The 23378-nt window shown below is 41.2% G+C and overlaps 1 protein-coding gene across 4 annotated transcripts in view; it reads left to right on the top strand.

Annotated features, from left to right (window-relative positions):
* NR2C1 (nuclear receptor subfamily 2 group C member 1) overlaps positions 1-23139 on the top strand; it is a 51653-nt gene extending 28514 nt beyond the window's left edge. The window contains exons 10-14 of one of the 4 annotated variants that reach the window (XM_055238402.2): positions 1671-1792; positions 13534-13673; positions 16468-16605; positions 19746-19851; positions 22633-23139. In XM_055238402.2, coding sequence (XP_055094377.1) covers positions 1671-1792; positions 13534-13673; positions 16468-16605; positions 19746-19851; positions 22633-22807 — 681 coding nt within the window. In that variant the 3' untranslated portion in view covers positions 22808-23139. The remainder of the gene's footprint in view (positions 1-1670; positions 1793-13533; positions 13674-16467; positions 16606-19745; positions 19852-22632) is intronic. The other 3 variants (XM_063614271.1, XM_063614272.1, XM_063614273.1) reach the window with 3 other exon arrangements.
* The last annotated feature ends 239 nt before the right edge of the window (positions 23140-23378 follow it).

The raw sequence follows: 23378 nt of genomic DNA, 5'->3' as shown, positions 1-23378 counted from the left end.
GCACTCCAGCCTGGTGACAGAGCGAGACTCCATCTCAAAAAAAAAAAAAGATACCCTTGAGAATCTGATGAAAGCTGTAATAGTCATTCCCTAGAAAAATACATATGGGCACATCTACCTACCCCACCCACAGGTAGCCACTGTTAACTGTGTGGCGTGTTTCCTTCTGTACTTTTTAGGTATACATATATATGTACTCTTTAACATAAATTGGGTCATCTATTTAATACATATACTGTTTTACAGTTTTTTCCACTTGGATGTCTGTGAGATTTTTTGTATACCATTACATCTCAGTTTACCTTTCCAATTTTAATGCCCACATATATTCTATAGCATGGATTTTTCTTTTCTCTAGTGATAGAAATTTGGGTTGTTGCCAGCATTTAATTTCATTATTAGATGTAGAGCTGCAATGGACATCCTTACACATGCTTTTTTGTGCATGTATGTAAGTATTTTGCTGGAACAGAGATTTGGAAGTGGTATTATTGCACGTACTTACTTTAAAAATTTTGGTAGATAGTAGACTAATTGTTCTCCAGATTACCCCACCCTTGGTAGTGTGTACTTGGTTTTCTGTATCCTCATTATACTTGATAGTATTGGTCATTTCAGTAATTACAAAGTAGAAAAAAGTTTCAACAGTGGTCAGACATATTAAAGAACTGGATCAGCAGTATAAACTGACCACTTACTAGTAGTATGTCCACAGGCATACCTGTAATTTTTAAAACTTTTTATTTAGTGCCAGTTTGGGTTGTTTTGTTTTGTTTTGTTTTGAGATGGAGTCTCACTCTGTTGCCCAGGCTGGAGTGCAGTGGCTCGATCTCAGCTCACTGCAACCTCCACTTCCTGGGTTCAAGCAATTCCCCTGCCTCAGCCTCCCGAGTAGCTGGGACTACTCACCACACATGGCTCAATATTTTTTGGTATTTTAGTAAAGATGAGGTTTAACCATGTTGGCCAGGATGGTCTCGATCTGTCGACATCGTGATCCACCTGTCTCCACCTCCCAAAGTGCTGGGATTACAGGCATGAGCCACCATGCCCGGCCTGCCAGTTTTTTTAAATAGGGAGGTTTCACACAGAATGTGCTCTTTGAAAAACTGGAAGAGCTGGCAGTGCTGAGCCCACAATTCCATATGTTTTCACTGCACTGAATTCAATTCACAGCTGTGCCCTTTATCTGGGAATAAATATGCTCTTCCCACTTGGCACCAGCAAGCCTGTTCCACTCCTTACTCTCCTGGCTTTGTAAGTATTTGAATTTATTAACCCCTTAGCCTAAATGAAAGAAACATTTAGCGGACAGGATTTCTCCTTAAACTGAATTTGTTGTATGCTATCATTAATGGAGAGAAGGAAGGAAAAGAAACATATTGTTAGACCAAGACAGGAAGTAACATAACCAGATAATATCATCGTTGATATTTGTTGAGGTTCTGCTTGTCTGAATATTGGCTTGTTAGAAACTATGGGCTACTTATTTATTCTAAGCCCTGTTAGCTGTAAATTCTAGTGACTTGGATTATTTCAAGATTAGCTTTTTTTGTGAATATATTAGCTCTCATTTGATGTGTTATGTTTACATTAAACTTTTTCAAAGAAATGATAATTTAGAACTTTTCAGTCATAAGATAATTTACCTAAATCCTTGTTCATACTAGCTCACCATGCCTTCTCCTATGCCTGAGTACCTGAATGTGCACTACATTGGGGAGTCTGCCTCCAGACTGCTGTTCTTATCAATGCACTGGGCACTTTCGATTCCTTCTTTCCAGGCTCTAGGGTGAGTGTTTTGAAATCTTGAATATAAATGTGATTTTGTAGCACAAATGTACATTAAACAAAACTTTTTATTTTGGGAAGATTTGCATTAAAGGAAAAAACAGTATAACATTATAGCTTTAAGTTGTGTCATTCATATGACAAATCATGGCAGCTAACTAGTATTTTCTCTGTATTTATGTGGAAGAGTATCCATATTTTGTAGTTTGACTAAGTTAAGAATTTGGATGGAATATGATCAGTAGAATTGATAGATTATGGCTAGCATTTGTAGCAGGCCTCATCTTTCATTGGCTCAAAGATAGACTGTAAGACTGCCCTAGGTTCTTGTTTCTCTCTCATCACTACTATTTCAGTGTTCATCCCAGGCATGTTACTAAAGAGCTGAATTTTGCCTACAGTGGTTATGTTAAAAGTAGAGATAATTGTTTTCCAATCATGTGGTTCAAAAAAAAAAAGAAAATGTAAACCCCCATAGTACCACTACAATGACTTAGAAGGGTTAGTCTTAACCACTCAAGAGTACATCTGAGGTTGAGCATGGTAACTAACGCCTGTAATCCCAGCATTTTGGGAGGTCAAGGCAGGAGGATGGCTTGAGGCCAGGAGTTTAAGACCAGTCTGGGCAACAGAGTGAGACCCTGTCTCTACAAAAAAAAAAAAAAAAAAAAAAAAAGTTTTAATTAGCTGGGCATGGTGATGCACACTAGTAGTTCCAGCTACTCTAGAGGCTAAGGGGGGCCAATCACTTTAGCCCAGAAGTTCGAGGCTGAAGTAAGCCATGATCACATTGCTTACTGCACTCCAGCCTGGGATGGAGCTAGACCCTGTCTCTTAAAAAATTGTATATCTATATTCTGTTCTGAAGAAATCAGATGAGATAGAAAATGGCCTACTGTAAGAAACTCAAGCTTTACCTAAAGTTTGCCAAATGTATTTAAATTGTTTTAAAATAACTGGTGTGTCTAAAGGCAAAACAATGGAAAAAGTTAAGCCCATAGTTAGAAAGTTTTTATTCAAAGTTAGAAAGTTTTTATTCAACTCCTAGGACCCTACTCACCAGTATGATTTTGTAAACAATTCAGTTTCACATCCTGTATACCTGTTCTTCCATTTGCCAAATGGGAATAATAATTGCCCACCTCTTATCCTCAGAGACTATTTTGAATACAACAAAGAAATATGCGAATATGATTGTAAAAGGCATACAGAGAATTGAATAAAGGCATATTTAACATTATAATTTGGTTTATTAATCAGCGTTATACTATGCATTAAATCATGTGCTCAGATATTATAGTTACATAGACTAAAAGCCTGATTTAGAATGGTTAACTTTTAAAGATCGTTAGTCCTTTTTTAACATTCAATTTTCAGAATTTCTCTAGTTTTCTGGGGTTTTTTTTGTTTTAAGAGATGAGTTCTTCCTCTGTCATTGAGACTGATCTGGAACTCCTGGGATCAAGCAATACTCCTATATGGATGCCTCCCATACAGGCGTGCACCACCTCGCCCAGCGTCCAGTGTTGTTTGTTTGTATTAAAAAAAACTGTAAATTTGCATATTGGCAATTGATTAATTTTTTTTATTTAGTTGGGATAGAGTCTTTTTTCTACTTTGTAATTACTGAAATGATCAAAAGTATCAAATATAGTGAGGATACAGAAAACCAAGTACACACTACCGAGGGTGGGGTAATCTGGAGAACAATTAGTCTATTATCTACCAAAATTTTTAAAATAAGTACTTATACTGGAGTGCAGTAGCATGATCTCGGCTCACTGCAATCTCCACCTCTCAGTTTCAAGCAATTCTTATGCCTCAGCCTCCTGAGTATCTGGGACTACAGTTGTGCACCACCAAGCCCAGCTAATTTTCGTATTTTTAGTAGAGATGGGATTTCGCCATGTTGGCCAGGCAGGTCTCAAACTCCTGGCCTCAAGTGATCTGCTCACTTCAGCCTCCCAAAGTGCTGGTGTTATAGGCGTGAGCCTCTGTGCCTAGCCAGCAATCGACTAATTTTAAAATATTAAGTGTAGTTCACTCATCTTGTAACTCACATTCATGTGTCTAAAAAGTAACCTGGTGATATTTTTCATGATAGGCTATCAGTTATTATAATAAAACAACAAAAGGGAGGAATTTGGGGGAGTGGTTTGAACTCCTTGAATTATTTACACCACCATTGATTTTAAGTACTTCTATTAAATTGAGTATAATTATCCTATGGAAATAACGCAGATGTTGAAGAAACCAAAAATAAGGCCTCAGGAGGTTTCTGTTTATAAAATAAGTCATTTTTATAGTGGTAGCCACATTTTCCTGTGATCTGTATTGAGAATCAGTTTCAATGTAACAACCACAAGGTTCTTTGTAATTAGAAAAACTTGATCTAGCAATCAAGGCCATTATGCAAACTCTTATTTTTTATCCCTATCTGGATGATTCATAGATCTTATTTATGTGTTAATTAATCATACGGATAAGGACAAAGTGCTAATGATGGAAAAATTCTATTATATGGAAATAAAAGCTATTCTAAAAGTAGAAACTGGCATTAGGTTGCATTTTTATCTAAAAATATAAAAGTTGGTGACAAAGTCCTAATTTTACAGAGAGAAACAGATAAGCAACATTAATCATTTTCTGAAATCAAGATTGTTTTGATCACTTTAATTGAAGGGAACAGTAACTTAAATAATTTTACTAAACAGTGCATGGTTATAGTACCTTCATATTTTACAAGGCTTCTGTATTTTACAAAGGTATTGATTTTCCGTTTTAAGATTTGTAGTTTCAGTACTTAGAGTAATTCAGTTGTTGGTTTTAAGCTCTCCCTGCAAAATTTAGGTTAAGTGACTATATGAGTAGTGGTAGATTCCATTGCGGGGTAGTGGAGAGTACTTGTCATGATTTGCCTGGAGTAAGTATGGCAGCAGTCATCTCTACCTAGATTCTTAAAATATAACCAAAAGCTCCAAGCCACCACCATTTACCAAGGAGATTTTATTTATTGAACAATGTAATCAATAGCCTTCCATTAAATGCTAAGCCAGAAAGCTGAATCTTTTAAATTACCACTGAAACATGATGTAATGTATCCTGTAACTTTGTAGTTTTGAAACCTGTAATTTTTTGGGTTCATTTTGACATATCACTGATACTTTTCCCTGAGGACTGGTGCCTTCAGTATTACCAGATATGAGGGGCTAAAAAGTTATATTCCTTTATGAAAATAAATAGTATAAACAATTATATAACCTCTAATTGTGAGTCCTATATACATATTTTAATGAATATTAACAATATAGGCTAGGCGTGGTGGCTCATGCCTGTAATCTCAGCACTTTGGGAGGCCAAAGCAGGCAGATCACTTGAGGCCAGGAGTTCAAGACCAGCCTGGCCAACATGGCAAAACCCTGTCTCTACTAAAAATTCAAAAATTAGCCAGGCATGGTGGCAGCCGCCTGTAATCCCAGCTACACGGGAGGCTGAGGCAGGAGAATCACCTGAATCCAGGAGACGGAGGTTGTAGTGAGCTGAGATCATGCCACTATACTCCAGCCTGGGTGACAGAGTGAGACTCCGCTTCAAAAAAAAAAAAAAACTCACAATATGTGTAGTAATTAGAGAAAAATACCTGTACCTGTTTGTAAAAGAAATTAACATATTTACTATTTTGCAAGTTAATGCTTTTTTAAAAACTAGAGATGGAGGTCTCACTATGTTGTCCAGGCTGATCTTGAACTCGTTGCCTCAAGCAGTTCTCCCAGCTGAGCCTCCCAAAGTACTGGGATTATAGGCATGAGCCATCATATCCGGCCTTTTTTTTTTTTTAACCTCAACATTTGTGTTGCTTTTTAGATGCCTTAGTGATAACCTTAACTATAGTCTCTACTCAGCTCTTTTTGCTTCTTAAAGGAAAGATGTTTTGAACATAAACTACAATAGTCATTTATTTTCCTAACAGGAAAACCTGGTAGCAAACATGCCCTTACCATCCCAAAATATTAACCTTAAATGGAGGAGTCTCTACTGAGAAATTTACTGACTTTAGCATTTTACTTGCTAAATTGTGTAATGAGGTTTAAAGGAGCATAAAGGTTCAAATTCTGTTTTTATGCATCTGCTGGCTTTGTGTCTTTGGACCAAGTAACCTAAATGAGGCTCAGTGTCTGTAAATTAGGAGCAGAAACACTTGATTATGAACTACATCACATAGGTGAGATAATGAATGTAAATGTATCTAAGCCATTGCCTGCTGCAAAGTAGATAATAAAAGGTCATTCTTCTTCATTCTCTTAAAGAACATCTTTTTAGAGTAGCCTTGCTGTTTTTCTTTCCTAACATAATTGAACTTTTAAAAACATAGCTAGCTATACCATCAGGGTTTTTGGTTTGGGATTTGGATAAATGTAAATAGAAATCTTTCTATAGTTGGTTTCTACAGTCCTTTCACTTTTCTTTTGGAAACACAACAATCTGGTAGGTTATTTCTCATCTGCCACTTGTGTCTTTTTTCCTTAGTAATAATTTTGGTATTCTTATCCTTTGCACTTATACTCCTTTTTTTCTGAGCTTCTCCAGCAATGCCAAGGTACTTTCTTACTACAAGATGCATAGCACAAGCCAGCTCTGATTTTTTTCCATTTATTTTTCCTTTCCTGTGTTTACTAGTAAACTGGTTAGCTGTTTCCTCCTTAAAACTTCAGAATCAGAGGTTAAAAGTGAAACTGAGTTTACTCTAACTTCCTTCATGTTAGCTTTTATTTTTTTTAATGTTTAAAGTAATATTGAAGTATAGGATTATAAAGTAAAACCTCACTCACCAGAGGTAACTAACCCCACTGTTTTTTTTTTGTTTGTTTTGTTTTTTGTTTTTTTTTTATTAATTTTTTTTGCATACAAAAACAATAAACATTTTCTAAAAATACATACAAACAAAAAGATGCGTATCAAACATATCAGGAAGGTTGCACATGGGAAGTCGGGGAATAGAAATGGGGGGTGGGAGTTAAAATAAATGAGAGAGGGACTTTATATGGATCAGTGATAATAACTCAATCCTCTATTTGACAAAGAAGAGGGAGAAGGAAGAGGAAGAAAAAGAAAGTGGGATAAAGGATCAGAAAGGGAGGAAAATAGAAAAAATTAGAGTATGACTCCAGGGTAGACCTGTTTTGTTGTCACTGAGTTGGTTGGTTGGTTGGTCTGTTGTATTCTTCATGTTTCGCCAAGTTGGCCAGACTGGTCTCGAACTCCTAGCCCGAAGTGATCAACCCGCCTCGCCCCCCAGAGTGCCGGGACCACAGGCGTGAGCCACCACGTCCAGCCCCCACATGGCTTCTGGCCTCCGTGGTAGACCTCCCAGACGGAGCGGCCAGGCAGAGGAGCTCCTCACTTCTACCCAGACACGGGGCGGCCGGGCAGAGGAGCTCCTCACTTCCCAGACGGGGCGGCCAGGCAGAGACGCTCCTCACTTCTCCCCAGACGATAGGTGGCCGGGCAGAGGCGCTCCTCACCTCCCAGACGATGGGTGGCCGGGCAGAGGCACTCCTCACCTCCCAGACAATGGGTGGCCGGGCAGAGGCGCTCCTCACCTCCCAGACGGGGCGGCCGGGCAGAGGCGCTCCTCACTTCTTCCCGGACGGGGCGGCCGGGCAGAGGCGCTCCTCACTTCTTCCCGATGGGGCGGCCGGGCAGAGGCGCTCCTCACTTCTTCCCGGACGGGGCGGCCGGGCAGAGGCCCTCCTCACTTCTTCCCGGACGGGGAGGCCGGGCAGAGGCGCTGCTCACTTCCCAGACGGGGTGGCTGGGCAGAGGCGCTCCTCACTTCCCAGACGGGGCGGCCGGGCAGAGGCGCTCCTCACTTCTTCCCGGACGGGGCGGCTGGGCAGAGGCGCTCCTCACTTCTTCCCGGACGGGGCGGCCGGGCAGAGGCGCTGCTCACTTCCCAGACGGGGCGGCCGGGCAGAGGCGCTCCTCACTTCCCAGACGGGGCGGCCGGGCAGAGGCGCTCCTCACTTCCCAGACGGGGCGGCCGGGCAGAGGCGCTCCTCACTTCCCAGACGGTGGGTGGCCGGGCAGAGGTGCTCCTCACTTCCCAGACGATGGGTGGCCGGGCAGAGGCGCTCCTCACCTCCCAGATGGGGCGGCCGGGCAGAGGCGCTCCTCACTTCTTCCCGGATGGGGCGGCCGGGCAGAGGCGCTCCTCACTTCTTCCCGGACAGGGCGGCCGGGCAGAGGCGCTCCTCACTTCTTCCCAGACGGGGCGGCCGGGCAGAGGCGCTGCTCACTTCCCAGACGGGGCGGCTGGGCAGAGGCGCTCCTCACTTCCCAGACGGGGCGGCCGGGCAGAGGCGCTCCTCACTTCCCAGGCGGGGCGGCCGGGCAGAGGCGCTCCTCACTTCCCAGACGGTGGGTGGCTGGGCAGAGGCGCTCCTCACTTCCCAGACGGTGGGTGGCCGGGCAGAGGCGCTCCTCACTTCTTCCCGGATGGGGCGCCCGGGCAGAGGCGCTCCTCATTTCTTCCCGGACGGGGCGGCCGGGCAGAGGCGCTCCTCACTTCCCAGACGGGGCGGCCGGGCAGAGGCGCTCCTCACTTCCTCCCGGACGGGGCGGCCGGGCAGAGGCGCTCCTCACTTCCTCCCGGACGGGGCGGCCGGGCAGAGGCGCTCCTCACCTCCCAGACGATGGGAGGCCGGGCAGAGGCGCTCCTCACTTCCCAGACGATGGGTGGCCGGGCAGAGGCGCTCCTCACTTCCCAGACGATGGGTGGCCGGGCAGAGGCGCTCCTCACTTCCCAGACGGGGCGGCCGGGCAGAGGCGCTCCTCACTTCCCAGACGGGGCGGCCGGGTAGAGGCGCTCCTCACTTCCCAGACGATGGGTGGCCGGGCAGAGGCGCTCCTCACTTCCCAGACGGGGCGGCCGGGCAGAGGCGCTCCTCACCTCCCAGACGATGGGTGGCCGGGCAGAGGCGCTCCTCACCTCCCAGACGGTGGGTGGCCGGGCAGAGGCGCTCCTCACCTCCCAGACGGTGGGTGGCCGGGCAGAGGCGCTCCTCACCTCCCAGACGGTGGGTGGCCGGGCAGAGGCGCTCCTCACCTCCCAGACGGTGGGTGGCCGGGCAGAGGCGCTCCTCACCTCCCAGACGGTGGGTGGCCGGGCAGAGGCGCTCCTCACCTCCCAGACGGTGGGTGGCCGGGCAGAGGCGCTCACCTCCCAGACGGTGGGTGGCCGGGCAGAGGCGCTCCTCACCTCCCAGACGGTGGGTGGCCGGGCAGAGGCGCTCCTCACCTCCCAGACGGTGGGTGGCCGGGCAGAGGCGCTCCTCACCTCCCAGACGGTGGGTGGCCGGGCAGAGGCGCTCCCCACCTCCCAGACGGTGGGTGGCCGGGCAGAGGCGCTCCTCACTTCCCAGACAGGGCGGCCGGGCAGAGGCGCTCCCCACCTCCCAGACGGGGCTGCGGCCTGGCAGGGGCTGCAATCCCAGCACCCTGGTAGGCCAAGGCAGGCGGCTGGGGGGCAGAGGCTGCCGCGAGGCCAGACCACGCCACCACACTCCAGCCCGGGCAACACCGAGCACTGGGTGAGCGAGACTCCGTCTGTAGTCCCAGTACCTCGGGAGGCTGAGGCGGGCAGAGCACTCGGCGTGAGGAGCTGGCGACCAGCGTGGCCCAGATGGCGAACGCGCGCCTTCAGCGAAAGGAGAAAAGGCAGGCAGCGGTCGCGCGCTCCGGCAGTCCCAGGCAGTCCGCGGCGCGGGCAGCAGCAAGCCGAGTAGATTGTAGCCTAGGCCAGAGAGGGAAAGAAAAGAAAAGAAAAGGAAGGGGAGGGGAGGGGAGGGGAGGGGAAGGGAAAAAGAAAGAAAGGAAAGGAAAGGAAAGGAAAGGAAGGAAGGAAGGAAGGAAGGAAGGAAGGAAGGAAGGAAGGAAGGGGAAGGGAAGGGAGGAAGGAAGGAAGGAAGGAAGGGAAGGAAGGCTAACCCCACTGTTAACAGTTTCGTGTCCTACTAGAATTTTTCCGTGACATACTTATTAGACAATTAAATACATACACATATTTGCACATCCTATTCTTTGCCTTGCTTTTTACACTCATAGACTTCTTCCTATGTTAGTACATGTAAATTTAGCCCATCTGTCCTCATGGCTTCTATTATAGTATTCCATTTTGTGCACTTACTCATTCCTTATTAGTAGACATTTAGATTGTTGCCAGTTTTCTTTGTTATTATATCCAGTGCTACAATGTGCATTTTGTGGCATTGTGTATGTATTTTTGCCCACTTTTGTTAGTATAGTCATGTTAGTATAGGCATGCGTTGCCCATTTAATGATGGCTATGTAATCTGAGAAATGCATCATTAGGCAATTTTGTGATTGTGAACATCATAGAATGTACTTACACAAACCTACTACACATCAAGGCTATATGCTACAGCCTAGTTCTCCTAGGCTACAAACCTAAGACAAACCTGTATAGCATGTTACTGTACTGAATACCATAGGCAGTTGTAACACAATAGTAAATATTTGTGTATCTAAACATAGAGAAGTGTCCATAAAAATATGGCATTGTAATCTTATGGGACCACCATTGTATATGTGGTACACTGTTGACTAAAACGTTGTGCTATGCATGACTGTATTTCTATAAAATAGTTTCTTAGAGGTGAATTTGCTGGGTCTAAGAAGGTGTACATTTTAACTTTCGATGGATACTACCAAACTGTTCTCTGAGATGATGTTGATCCAGTTTATGCTCACGTCAGCAGTGTATGAGAATGAATACTTATTTCCTCACTTCTTCCTCAATTCTGAATTTTATCCATCTTTAATGAAAATAGTATCCTTTATTTTTATCTCCTTTGATTTTGTTTAACTAAGATTGATATTTTTAAGCATTTTCTATATGAATATTATAAAATACTGGTTTTCTTTGCATTTAAACTTTACTTTCAAATGGTAGGCAGTTTCTTGTGGCCATTGATCCTTCTCAGATACTGAATGGAAAAGAGATCAGCCTGAAGTTAAAATTTCACATTAATAATTCTCAGAAAAAAAACTTGCTGTGACTGAGTTGACAGTATTAGCATTTGTTTCAAGTATGTTCAATTATTTAATAAAATGTAATGTCATAAAGAAGGCTGTGATCCTTAACAAATGATTTCTGTTAAACACGCTGATTATCCTAATTTTAAAGCTTTATTAAGAAGAAAAATATACAAGTACCATTCATTAGGTTGGACATACTTCCTGTCAGGATGTTCTTACCAACTTATATCTCTCCAGAGATTTAAGGAAAGAAAGCTTATAGTTTCATCATCTTATTTATAATAAAGTCTGTAGGTTTGGTTTAAAGATTGTTTAATTGTATGTGTAATTGTAAAAGGGCCTGTGCCCACAGCTCTTTTCATCAAAGTTCTCACTTCTGCCTGTTCTGTACTCCCTAAGATCAGAAATCATTTGCAGAATTGCTTCTGTGTACCATGTACTGCATTGGTCTCTGAGATACAGAAATGCACAAGGGGGTCTCTGCCTTCAGTGAGGATACGTGTGTGCGTGACACTGAAGGGGGAATGATAAACTGTGTTGAGAGAGGAATAATGTTCCTTCTAGAAAGTGAACTCTGAGCTGTATTTTAAGGGATCAGTAGGTATTAGCCAGGAAAACAAGGCTAGGAAAGGACCTTCCAAGACAATAGGATAGCATTTAGTAATTCACTCAACAATTTTTATTGAATATCTATTGTATGCTTGTTCTCACCTTAGCATATTTGCCCTTGTTCTCCCTGGGATACTGTTCCCCTAGATCTGATTTTTAGTTTTGTTGTTTGTTTTAATTCTCTGCCATCTTTCTCCACTCAAATGTCACCACCTCAGAAATGCCTTCTCTAACCACCTTACCTGAAATTATGTATAATCATATATGTATATTTATATAAAATATTTGAAATTATATATTTGTTATTTCCCCTCTTTTTCATGAAGGCAAACTTAATCTCTTAATTGCTATTTCTCCAGTACCTGGCATATACTTTCTCAATTTTTTTTTTTTTTTGAGACAGGGTCTTCCTGTGCCAGGTTAGAGGCTGGAGTGCAGGTCTCTTCACAGATGCAATCATGGTGTGCTACCCCTTTAAACTCCTGGCCTCAAGCAATCCTCCCACCTCAACCCACCTGAGTAGCTGGGACTACAGGCATGTGCCACAGCACCCCGCTAATTCTCTGTCTCTCTTTTTCTTTTTTTTTGAGACAGGGTCTTACTCTGTCACCCAAGCTGGAGTGCAGTGGCGTGATCACAGCTCACCGAAGCCTCGACTTCCCCAGGCTTAGGGGGAAGATCCTCCCACCTCAGCCTGCGAGTAGCTGAGACTATAGGTGTGCACCTCCACACCCAGCTAATTTTTGTATTTTTTTGTAGAGATAAGGTTTTGCCATGTTGCCCAGGCTGGTCTGCAACTCCTGGGCTCAAGTGATGCATCTGCCTCAGCCTCCCAAAGTGCTGGGATTACAGGCGTGAGCTACTGCACCCAGCCCCAGCTAATTCTTACATTTCACCTCTTAATAACTCTGAGCAAGATATAGGACGTATAGTGTCTCTGCATTTTATATCATTAGACAACCTGAGACCTGGGAAGTTTATTTGCCTAATTTCAAATGGATAAATAGGTTTAAGTAGCTGGGATGGCAGGCACATGCCACTATGCTCGGCTAATGTTTTCATTTTTTGTAGAGATGGGGGTCTTTTTTTTTTTTTTTTTTTTTTTTTTGAGACGGAGTCTCGCTCTATCACCTAGGCTGGAGTGCAGTGGTGCGATCTCTGCTTATTGCAAGCTCTGCCTCCCGGGTTCACACCATTCTCCTGCCTCAGCCTCCTTATGCTGCTGAGATCACTTACTTAGAAATTCAGGAAAGAACTTTTGACCTTTCTAATCTCTTGTTACTCATAGTAAAATCCTGGGTATCTCATTTATAGGGATACTAATATCTCCTCTGAAACATACAATGAACCATTTTTCTCCTAAAATTGGTTGCTTGCCTACTATAAAATAATTCTAGAGGCTGGGAGCAGTGGCTCACGCCTGTAATCCCAAAACTTTGGGAGGCCAAGGCAGGCGGATCAACTGAGGTCAGGAGTTCAAGACCAGGCTGGTCAACATGGCAAAACCTTGTCTCTACTAAAAATACAAAAATTAGCTGCATGTGGTGGTGCATGCCTGTAATCCCAGCTACTGGGGAGGCTAAGGCAGGAGAATCGCTTTAACCCAGGAGGTGGAGATTGCAGTAAGCAGAGATCACGCCATTGCACTCCAGCCTGGCCGACAGAGCAAGACTCTGTCTCAAAACAATAAAATAATTTGAATTGCCCTTTCTTTTAAAAGGTATTTACCTGTATTCAAAACAAAAGTTTTTTTTAATATATGTTTTTGCTTTTAAGAACAATCTTTATTCCATTTCTATGAAATGTGAAGTTAAAGCCCCAACTTTTTTAGTTTGAATATTACTTGCAGTTGTTCTTATAAACTGGCTGATTGATGAGCTAGCTACTATTTAAATGTCTAAGCATTCCTCATTTCTCATTTTGTTATCAGCTATACAAAACACAGACTTGCTCAAATCTTTCTAGAGTAATTTTAATTTAGTAATATGCTGTTTTTAAGTATTTGGACTAGCTGTAAGGTTTATAAAACTTATTTTAATAATATCTGATTTGTGCTTTTATTACTGTTTTTAATAGGCAAGAAAACAGCATATCACTGGTGAAAGCTTACTGGAATGAACTTTTTACTCTTGGTCTTGCCCAGTGCTGGCAAGTGATGAATGTAGCAACTATATTAGCAACATTTGTCAATTGTCTTCACAGTAGTCTTCAACAAGGTAAAAACCACCTTCCTTACCTTTTCCAGGATGTAGGAGGAGGCATGAGTTTCATTAATGTTATGACTAAAGTTAGATATCTAATAATTATTATATTAGTGTTTTAGGTACTAGTGCTCTTCTTAGATAATTTTTACAATTTTATAAATTTACTAATCCTCTAAAAATATTTTTTAAATAGAATGCAACAAAATTGAAAACAGTATACTTAAGTCTGGCAGGCTATTTCTGACCAGGCCTCGTGAATTTTTGTGCAACTATCAAAGAATCTAGGGTGAGCTTATGTAGAGGTGGTCAAATATTTTAAAACATAATACTACCCAGCAATTTTTAAATGACCTTTCTTTATTATAGCCCTTTGAATCCTAAGATAGGTTGATTTTGTATCAATTCATCAGGGTGTATTCTCTCGCCTAAATAGTTCTGAAGAGTCAGAACAATCCTTTTCATTCTGTTTTTCCTTTCCTAGATGCTAAGGTAATTGCAGCCCTCATTCATTTCACAAGATGAGCAATCACTGATTTATAAATGCTTAACTATAGAATGGCTTATGACTACCCAAAACAGTGCCCCATCAACAAATGGGGAAAATTGCCTTTTGAGCTCAGAAATAATTTATAAATTGGGGACTACCTTTTAGTTCCTTAGCATATTCTATTTCTTATTGTTTTACATTATTTTTAAATCATTTGCTTCCTCCTTATAACAGCAGAGGGGTAATCACCTTAAAATGTCATAAAAAGTAGATCTACTAGAAGGCAGCATCACATTCCCATCTTACTTATGGACTCCTACCCCTGGTTCATGTCTTATATGCCTGTAATGGTTATAAAGCCTACCTTCAGGAAGGCTATGGTTGACTAATTACTAATGGATGGGTTTTAAACATGTCCCTCTACAATAAATTAAAATCTTTATTGTAAAACTTTATTCTGCTTCAGTTTTTTTCTTCTTAACAGTGTTTTTACTAAATATTTGTTTTTATTATAGTAGTCTTGGTAGTGAAACATGTAGATGGTTTTGCTCATTTTTTCCCAACCAATATAAGCTTAAATAAAATCCTATTACCAAAATTTGAGTCTTATGTACTTTTAGTTGTCTAGTGTTTCAGATGGTTATCTTTACATCCTATCTTATCAAAGGTATATCTTGAAAGCAAACATTTCAGCCAGGTGGGGTGGTTCACACCTGTAATTCCAGCACTTTGGGAGGCTGAGGTGAGACAGCTTGAGCCTAGAAGTTCAAGACTAGCCTGGACAACACTGTGGTACCCCACCTCTACAGAAATTTTTTAAAAATTAGCTGGCCATGGTGGCGCATGCCTATAGTCATAGTCCCAGCTACTTAGGAATCTGAGGCAGAGGATAACTTGAACCCAGGAATTTGAGGTTGCAGTGAGCTATGACAGCACCACTACACCCTAGCCTGGACAACAGAGTGAGAACCATTTCTTTAAAAAAAAAAAAAAAAGGTTGGGGAGGGGGGTGTTGGGCGCGGTAGCTCACGCCTGTAATCCCAGCACTTTGAGATGCCTAGATGGGTGGATCACAAGGTCAGGAGTTCAAGACCAGCCTGACAAACATGGTGAAACTCCGTCTCTACTAAAAATACAAAAAAATTAGCCAGGCGTGGTGGCAGGCGCCTGTAATCCCAGCTACTCAGGAGGCTGAGGCAGAGAATTGCTTGAACCTGGGAGGCAGAGGTTGCAGTGAGCCGAGATTGTGCCACTGCACTCCAGCCTGGGCGACAGACCGAGACTCCATCTCAAAAAAAAAAAAAGGAACCATTATGTTTAGTTTTCTTTTTTTGTTTGTTGTTTTTTTAACAAGCCAAGTGCCATAAACATCCAAATGCATTTTTTATATATAGTTTTTCCCCCAAAAGCAATTACCATGAGAAAATAATTCATTTTTTAAAAGTACTTTTACAACATCAAAAGAATTAAGATGAAATATAAACCTGGCTGGGCACAGTGGCTAACACTTTGGGAGGCTGAGGCAGGCAGATCACTTGAGGTCAGGGGTTCAAGACCAGCCTGGCCAACGTGGTGAAACCCCGTCTCTACTAAAATACAAAATGTAGCCATTCATGGTGGCGCTAACCTGTAGTCCCAACTACTCAGGAGGCTGAGGTGGGAGGATTGCTTGAACCCAGGAGGCAGAGTTGCAGTGAGTTGAGATTGCACCACTGCACTCCAGCCTTGGGCAACTGAGCGAGACCCTGTCTCAAGAAAAATAAATATAAACCTTTCTACTTACGATTTTTATACAGATTATACTAACAGCTTGTTGCTCTTGAATGAACAATATCTTAAGATGATTAGTTTTAGCTATAATTGCAGAAATACTTAATTTTAAACATTTCTACATTGGTTATACTCAAAGCTTGAAATTCATGAGAGGAAGGCCAGGCACAGTGGCTCACGCCTGTAATCCCAACACTTTGGGAGGCATTGGTGGGCTAATCACTTGAGCCCAGGAGTTCAAGACCAGCCAGGGCAACATAGTGAAACCCTATCCTACAAAAAATATGAAAATTAGCTGGGCATGGTGGCATGCGCCTCTAGTCCCAGCTACTTGGGAGGCTGAGGCAGGAGAACTGCTTGAGTCCAGGAGGCAGAGGTTGCAGTGAGCCAAGATCACCCCACTGCACTGCCACCTGGGCGACAGGGGTAAAACCCTGTCTCAAAAAAAAGAATTAAAATTTCAAAATTCCTGAGAGGGAAATATATTGGATGAAAGTAGTTGTTCATTTTAGACAAACACTAGAAGCATTTGTTTATTTTTAATTAAAGATAAAATGTCAACAGAAAGAAGAAAATTATTGATGGAGCACATCTTCAAACTACAGGAGTTTTGTAACAGCATGGTTAAACTCTGCATTGATGGATATGAATATGCCTACCTGAAGGCAATAGTACTCTTCAGTCCAGGTATATAAACATTTACTTCTTATTCAAAATAAAATGTTTCACGATGTGGAGAAATAGAAGCCCTCATATGTTGCAAGTGGGGATGTAAAATGGTGCAGTTGCTTTGGAAAAGAGTTCAGTAGTTCTTCAAAAGGTTAAACATGGAGTTATCATATGACTCAGCAGCTTCACTCTTGTCAGCCCAGGAGAAATGAAAAATATATATCTATGCAAGAATGAGTGTATATAAATAGTCATAGCAGCATTATTTATAATAGTCAAAAAGTGGAGACAACCCAAATGTCGGTCAACAGATGAACAAATAAATTTAATATATACATACGATGGAATATCATTCAGCGATAAAAGGAAGGAAATTCTAACACATACTACAACACAGATGAACCTTTAAAAGTTCTGCTAAATGAAAGAAGCCAGTCATTGTTTGATTTCATTTATATAAAATATGCAAGGCAAACCTGTATAGACATAAAATAGATAAGTGGTTGCCAGGGACTAAGGAGAAGGAAGAAATGGGAAGTGGCTGCTAATGGGTAGAGTGTTTTTTTTTTTGGAGTTACAAAAATGTTCCAAAATTAGATTGTGGTGATAGTTGTACAACTATCAGTATATTCATACTAAAAACTATTGAATTGTATACTTTTTTTTTTTAAGACTGAGTCTCGCTCTGTCGCCCAGGCTGGAGTGTAGTGGTGGAATCTCAGCTCACTGCAACCTCCGCCTCCTGTGTTCAAACAATTCTCCTGCCTCAGCCTCCCCAGTAGCTGGGATTACAGGCATGTACCACCACCCCCAGCTCATTTTTGTATTTTTAGTAGAGACGAGTTTCACTATGTTGGCCATGCTGGTGTTGAAGTCCTGACCTAAGGTGATCTACCTGCCTCGGCCTCCCAAAGTGCTGGGATTACAGGAGTGAACCACCTGCCTGGCCTGAATTGTATACTTTAAATTGGTGAATTTTAAGGATGTTAGACATTTATATGGGTATGAAAAGGGAGGTGGAGAAGTCAGTGAAATAATATGATAGACCTTGGCAGGGCGCAGTAGCTCATGCCTGTAATCCTCACATTTTGGGAGGCCGAGATGAGAGGATTGGTCAGGAGTTTAAGACCAGCCTGGGCAACATAATGAGACCTCTTCTCTACAAAAATCAAAATAGAAAAAATTAGCTGGATGTGCTGGTGCACACCTGTAGTTTCAACTACTTGGGAGGCTTAGGTGGGAGGATCACTTCAGCCTGAGAGTTTGAGGCTGCAGTGAACTCTAATCACGCCACTGCATTTTAGCCTGGGTGACAGAGGGAGACCCTGTCTCAAAAATAAATGAAAATGTAAAAAATATTATAGACCTTTATTTCTGTTGTCACGTCAACATTTGAATTCTTAGGTGTATTTTTTTAGACATTACTAAATGGCAGAATGAGAGATGACTATTGCTATGTTGATGGGCTAGATTTCCAAACATCTTATATGAGTTACCAACAAATAAAAAAAATTGGTTTCTTGTTTTCCTGCCAGTTTACAGTTTTCACAGATGGTAAGATGACGGTAAGCTCTCAGTGATCAATTTCTGAATAAGAGAAATTGACTGTTCTCTTAGGTTCTGTATTTTTCATTCTGATATGTTTCTGTTCTTGTGCATCATAATAAAATTATCTGAGGAAACCTGCCTCTTTCTGTCAGTAATACCAGTAAGAACATGAAAGCTTGTACTATTTCTTCTAATGTTTCTTATGAGTTAGTAACGTATGTCTCTATTCTTAGCACAATTTGTCACCTTCATTTTCCTTAGGTGAAAATTGAAAGAACATAGATTTGAAGTTTAAATTCTAATGTAATTTTATTTTACTAAGTATTTTTAGGATTTTCCATTTATTACTTTTTAAAATTTTCATCCATGAGAACAGAGCTTTCCATATTCAACATTTCTTAAGCTATGCATAATTTTTATGAAGTTCTTTTAATATTTCTGTTTTTGTGTAATGTTATAGTGACCATTGAAGTGCTTATATAGATTTTTTCATATTTGTTATTTTTCTGATAGAGATGATATTTATGGTTTCATAATTTCTTATATACCTTTTTCCCTAAAAATAATAGAATTTTTGACATATAAAAATATGGCATAGAATATAATCTGCAAATATTCCATAGATTTATAATGCCTTTTTTTTTTTTTTTTTTTTTTTTTTTTTTGAGACAGAGTCTCGCTCTGTTGCCTAGGCTGGAGTGCGGTGGCACAATCTCGGCTCACCGCAACCTCTGCCTCCTGGTTTCAAGCGATTCTCCTGCCTCAACCTCCCAAGTAGCTGGGATTACAGGTGCCTGCCACCACACCCAGCTAATTTTTTGTATTTTTAGTAGAGACGGAGTTTCACCATGTTGGCCAGGCTGGTCTTGAACCCCTGACCTTGTGATCCGCCCACCTTGGCCTCCCAAAGTGCTGGGACTACAGGCGTGAGCCACCACACCCAGCCTTAAAATGTCTTTTTAAGCTGAGTCATTTACCTTTTGCTCCTGTTAAAGGCAAAGTTATCAAATGCCTTCCTACTACTTTTGGAATGGAGAGAAAGCTGTTTATTTTGGTAACACTGACTTATTTTTTGTTAGTTGTTAGCATATGTATACGAGATAAAAAATAATTTTAAATATGTAAAATATAGTGCTTGGTATATAGTAGGTGGGCTCAATCAATATTTGTGGAATGAATGAGCCATACTTTTTTTTTTTTTTTTTTTAAGACAGAGTTTCACTGTTGTTGCCCAGGCTGGAGTGCAATGGCACTGTCTCAGCTCACCACAACCTCCGCCTCCCAGGTTTAAGTGATTCTCCTGCCTCAGCCTCCTGAGTAGCTGGGATTACAGGCATGTGCCACCACACCTGGCTAATTTTGTATTTTTAGTAGAGACAGGGTTTCTCCATGTTGGTCAGGCTGGTCTTGAACTCCTGATCTCGGATGATTCACCCTCCTCAGCCTCCCAAAGTGCTAGGATTACAGGCGTGAGCCACCACGCCCGGCCTGAGCCACACGTTTTATGATGGGGCTTCTGTTTTGACTGTTCTTTCTGTCTCTTTTCGTATCCACTCTGTCTTAAATGAACATTCAGAACTAGCATACCAATGTTTTCTTTAATGTTTCAGATCATCCAGGCCTAGAAAACATGGAACAGATAGAGAAATTTCAGGAAAAGGCTTATGTGGAATTCCAAGATTATATAACCAAAACATATCCAGATGACACCTACAGGTATGTAGAGTTAAATTCTATATAATTAAAACAATTGAAAAACCTTTTGTGGATCTGTTATCTCATTATTTCTACTCTCAGAATAATTAAATGTTTTAGGCAACCTTTACTTTGAAATACTAATGCTATAAAAAGCAGTATTGCATTGTTGCAAGTACGTTACATAAAATATTTCATCCAGTTCTTACATTTTATATAAGAGGAGACGTCAGCACAGAGAGGTTAACTTTGCTCAAGGTTACACAGTAAATGATAGCACCTGACTGTGAACCCAGGTAGTCTGACTCTAAAATCCAAACTCTTTTTCTTTGGATAAAATAATGAATTCTGTTAGTAAAAGGAGGATAAAAAAAAATCAAGAGACCAGCCTGGACAACATGGTGAAACCCTGTTTCTACAAAAAATACAAAAATTAGCCCGGCGTGGTGGCGCATGCCTGAAGTCCCAGCTACTCAGGAAGCTGAGGTGAGACTGCAATGAGCTGTGATCATACTGCTACCCTCCAGTCTGGGTGACAGAGCAAGACCCTGTCTAAAAAATAATAATTAAAAAAAAATCAACTACCATTAATTGTTTTATAATTAATTTTGAAACATGGTTTATGAAATTCGCTCCAAGCTATTTCTCGCCAGTGTTCTTTGAGAAAAATTCTTTTTTTATAAGAGCCACTTTCTTTAAAGAGGGACATTATAGCCGAGGAGTTAATCACCTGGTTATAGAGCCAGAGTACCTGGATTTGAATTCTGACTCCTGCACTTGCTAGCTTCATAACCTTGGGCATGCTTCCTCACCCATAAATGGAGATAATAATAGTATCCACTTTTTACAATTATTTTAAGGATTAAATCAGTCAATATATGTACAGTGCTTAGGACTGTGCCTAGCATATAGTAAGGGCTATATAAGTGTGTTTGCTTATAATAAAACATTTTATTAGTTTAGCATACTTCAAACTAGTAAAATAACATTTTTACATATAATAATTTTTTACATATATTAAAGTAGATTTATAAGCCAGTCTTATCTCAAATATCAGCCTTACTTTATCTAACTCGTTTTCCTATTCTGATTTCTACCAGTTCTGTAAAAGCTGAGTAATTTGATGTGGATGCTGAGTAATTTGAGGAGTAGAGCACACAGCTCCAGGAAGATAATCCTGGGGGCTGCTGGTCTAATTTGGTCTGAGGTGTTAGAGTGCAAGGCGTTAGCACAGAAGGATAAACCCACCACAGTCTTTTTGGAAAGGTGGTTTTGTTGTGGTTGTTTTTCAGCATCTTTAAGTTTTAAAAGTTACTGTATGCCTCATTATACAAATAAATACAGTATTTAAATTTTTTTCCTTTGTGACTGCAAAGGAAAAACTTTCTCAGTTTTTTACATTGTTGGTTACTTAAAAATAATACATTATGCTTGGATAGTAGTTTTCAACTTACAAGGCACTTTGACACAAGATAGGGTCTTACCCTAAGGAACCTCACTACCTGGCACAGAAACTGGCAGAGATCATTTCATTCATCCTCACAACAGCACTGTGAGAGACAGTAAGTGGCAAGCACACATTTATATATGTAGTGGGCAGTTCAATCAAGATTTGAACCCAGCGGTCTTGATTCCACATTCTGTGCTTTTCCCAGTAATAGCAACTATTGCCTACTTCAGTAGTTTTTTGCAGAGCAAAACCAAGAAAATGTCTTATGTCCTGATAACACAAAACACTGCCATTTTTAAAACCTGAAATGAGTTGCTAAGCCATTCTTTTTCTTTTCTTTTTTTTTTTTTAGATAGAATATTGGTCTGTCACCCAGGCTGGAGTGCAGTGGCATGATCTCGACTCACTGCAACCTCCACCTTCTAGGTTCAAGCGATTCTCATGATTCTCTTGCCTCTCAGCCTCCCAAGTGGCTGGGGTTATAGGCATGTGCCACCATGCCCGGCTAATTATTTTTTGTTATTTTTAGCAGAAACAAGGTTTACCATGTTGGCCAGGCTGCTCATGCCCAGCTTATTTTATTTTATTTTATTTTATTTTTTTTTTTTATTTTATTTTTTTAGTAGAGATGAGGTTTCCCCATGTTGGCCAGGCTGGTCTTGAACTCCTGACCTCAAGTGATCTGCCCACCTCAGCCTCCTAGAGGTGAGCCACTGGCACCCAGCTGCCATTCTTAAATGTATAACTTGGCCCAGCACAATGGCTCACGCTTATAATCTCAGTACTTTGGGAAGCCAAGGCAGGAGGATTGCTTGAGCCCAAGAGTGTGAGACCAGCCTGGGCAACATAGTGAGACCCTGTCTCTACAAAAAAAACAACAACACAATTAGCCAGGTATAGTGGCATACTCCTGTAGCCACAGCTACTTCAGAGGCTGAGGTGGGAAGGATCACTTGAGTCCAAGGAATTGAGGCTGCAGTGAGCTCACACCACTGCACTCCAGTTTGGGCAGCAGACCAAGGCCCTCTCTCAAAAAACAAAACAAAACAAAAAATTGTATAACTTGATGCATGGTTTAACAACTCAGTTCCATGGTCCTTAACAGCCAAGCGGAGGCAGTACAGTGTAGCATTAAGAGCAGGGCTTTCCCCTGTGGAGTCTGTCAGACTGCATTAATACCCAGGTAATTGCCATATGTTCTAAGGCTTGAGAATACTAAAGTTTTGATTTTAACTTTTGAAAATGATATCTTTATTAAATTAGGCCACATGCAGAGATTACTCATATTTTTCTACTACATTTCTTTCTGGTTTACAACCTTGTTCCTCTCCCTTTTTTCTTTCTTTTTTTAGGTTATCCAGACTACTACTCAGATTGCCAGCTTTAAGACTAATGAATGCTACCATCACTGAAGAATTGTTTTTCAAAGGTCTCATTGGCAACATACGAATTGACAGTGTTATCCCACATATTTTGAAAATGGAGCCTGCAGATTATAATTCTCAAATAATTGGTCACAGCATTTGAAAGCTGCGACTGCAGTGCTGTAAACTTAACTGTTCTTTGCCAGAACATGAGACACCAAATTGAACTCATTGCTTTTGGAGCATCTGGAAATTTTTACTTTAAAAAGTAACCAGAATCCAAGGTATTTTTATTTTAGCTTCCTTAAGAATTCTTGAAGTGACTGGGCAGGCAGCAGAAATTAAATCAGTTTTTCTTCCTGATTCCTTTAAATGAATATGAAACACTACAAATTTATTCTTGGTGAAGATGATACCTGAAGCTGTCACCTCTTTATCTAAACTAAGCACTCATTCTATTTTATAAAACAAATAAATTAGTCTCTTTTTTCTGAATTGTGTTCTAGTCATATTTAACTTCATTACGAACTAGTAAAAATACTTAATGGTCAGAAATACCTAAGGAGGAGTTAGTTCCTTGCATTTTACTCTGCCATAATAATTTTTGTTTAATTACCGTATCAAAATAAGATTATTTTATGCTTACTGGTATAATGACAGTATTAGAACTATAGGAAATAATTGAATATATATTTTTTGTCTTCTGTAAATATCATGGTGTCCTTTAGCATATA

This window comes from Symphalangus syndactylus, chromosome 13 (assembly GCF_028878055.3).
Source record: "Symphalangus syndactylus isolate Jambi chromosome 13, NHGRI_mSymSyn1-v2.1_pri, whole genome shotgun sequence".
Classification (NCBI taxonomy): domain Eukaryota; kingdom Metazoa; phylum Chordata; class Mammalia; order Primates; family Hylobatidae; genus Symphalangus; species Symphalangus syndactylus.
The sequence above is the reverse complement of the archived record's forward strand: the minus strand, read 5'-3'. Positions and strand labels throughout refer to the sequence as shown.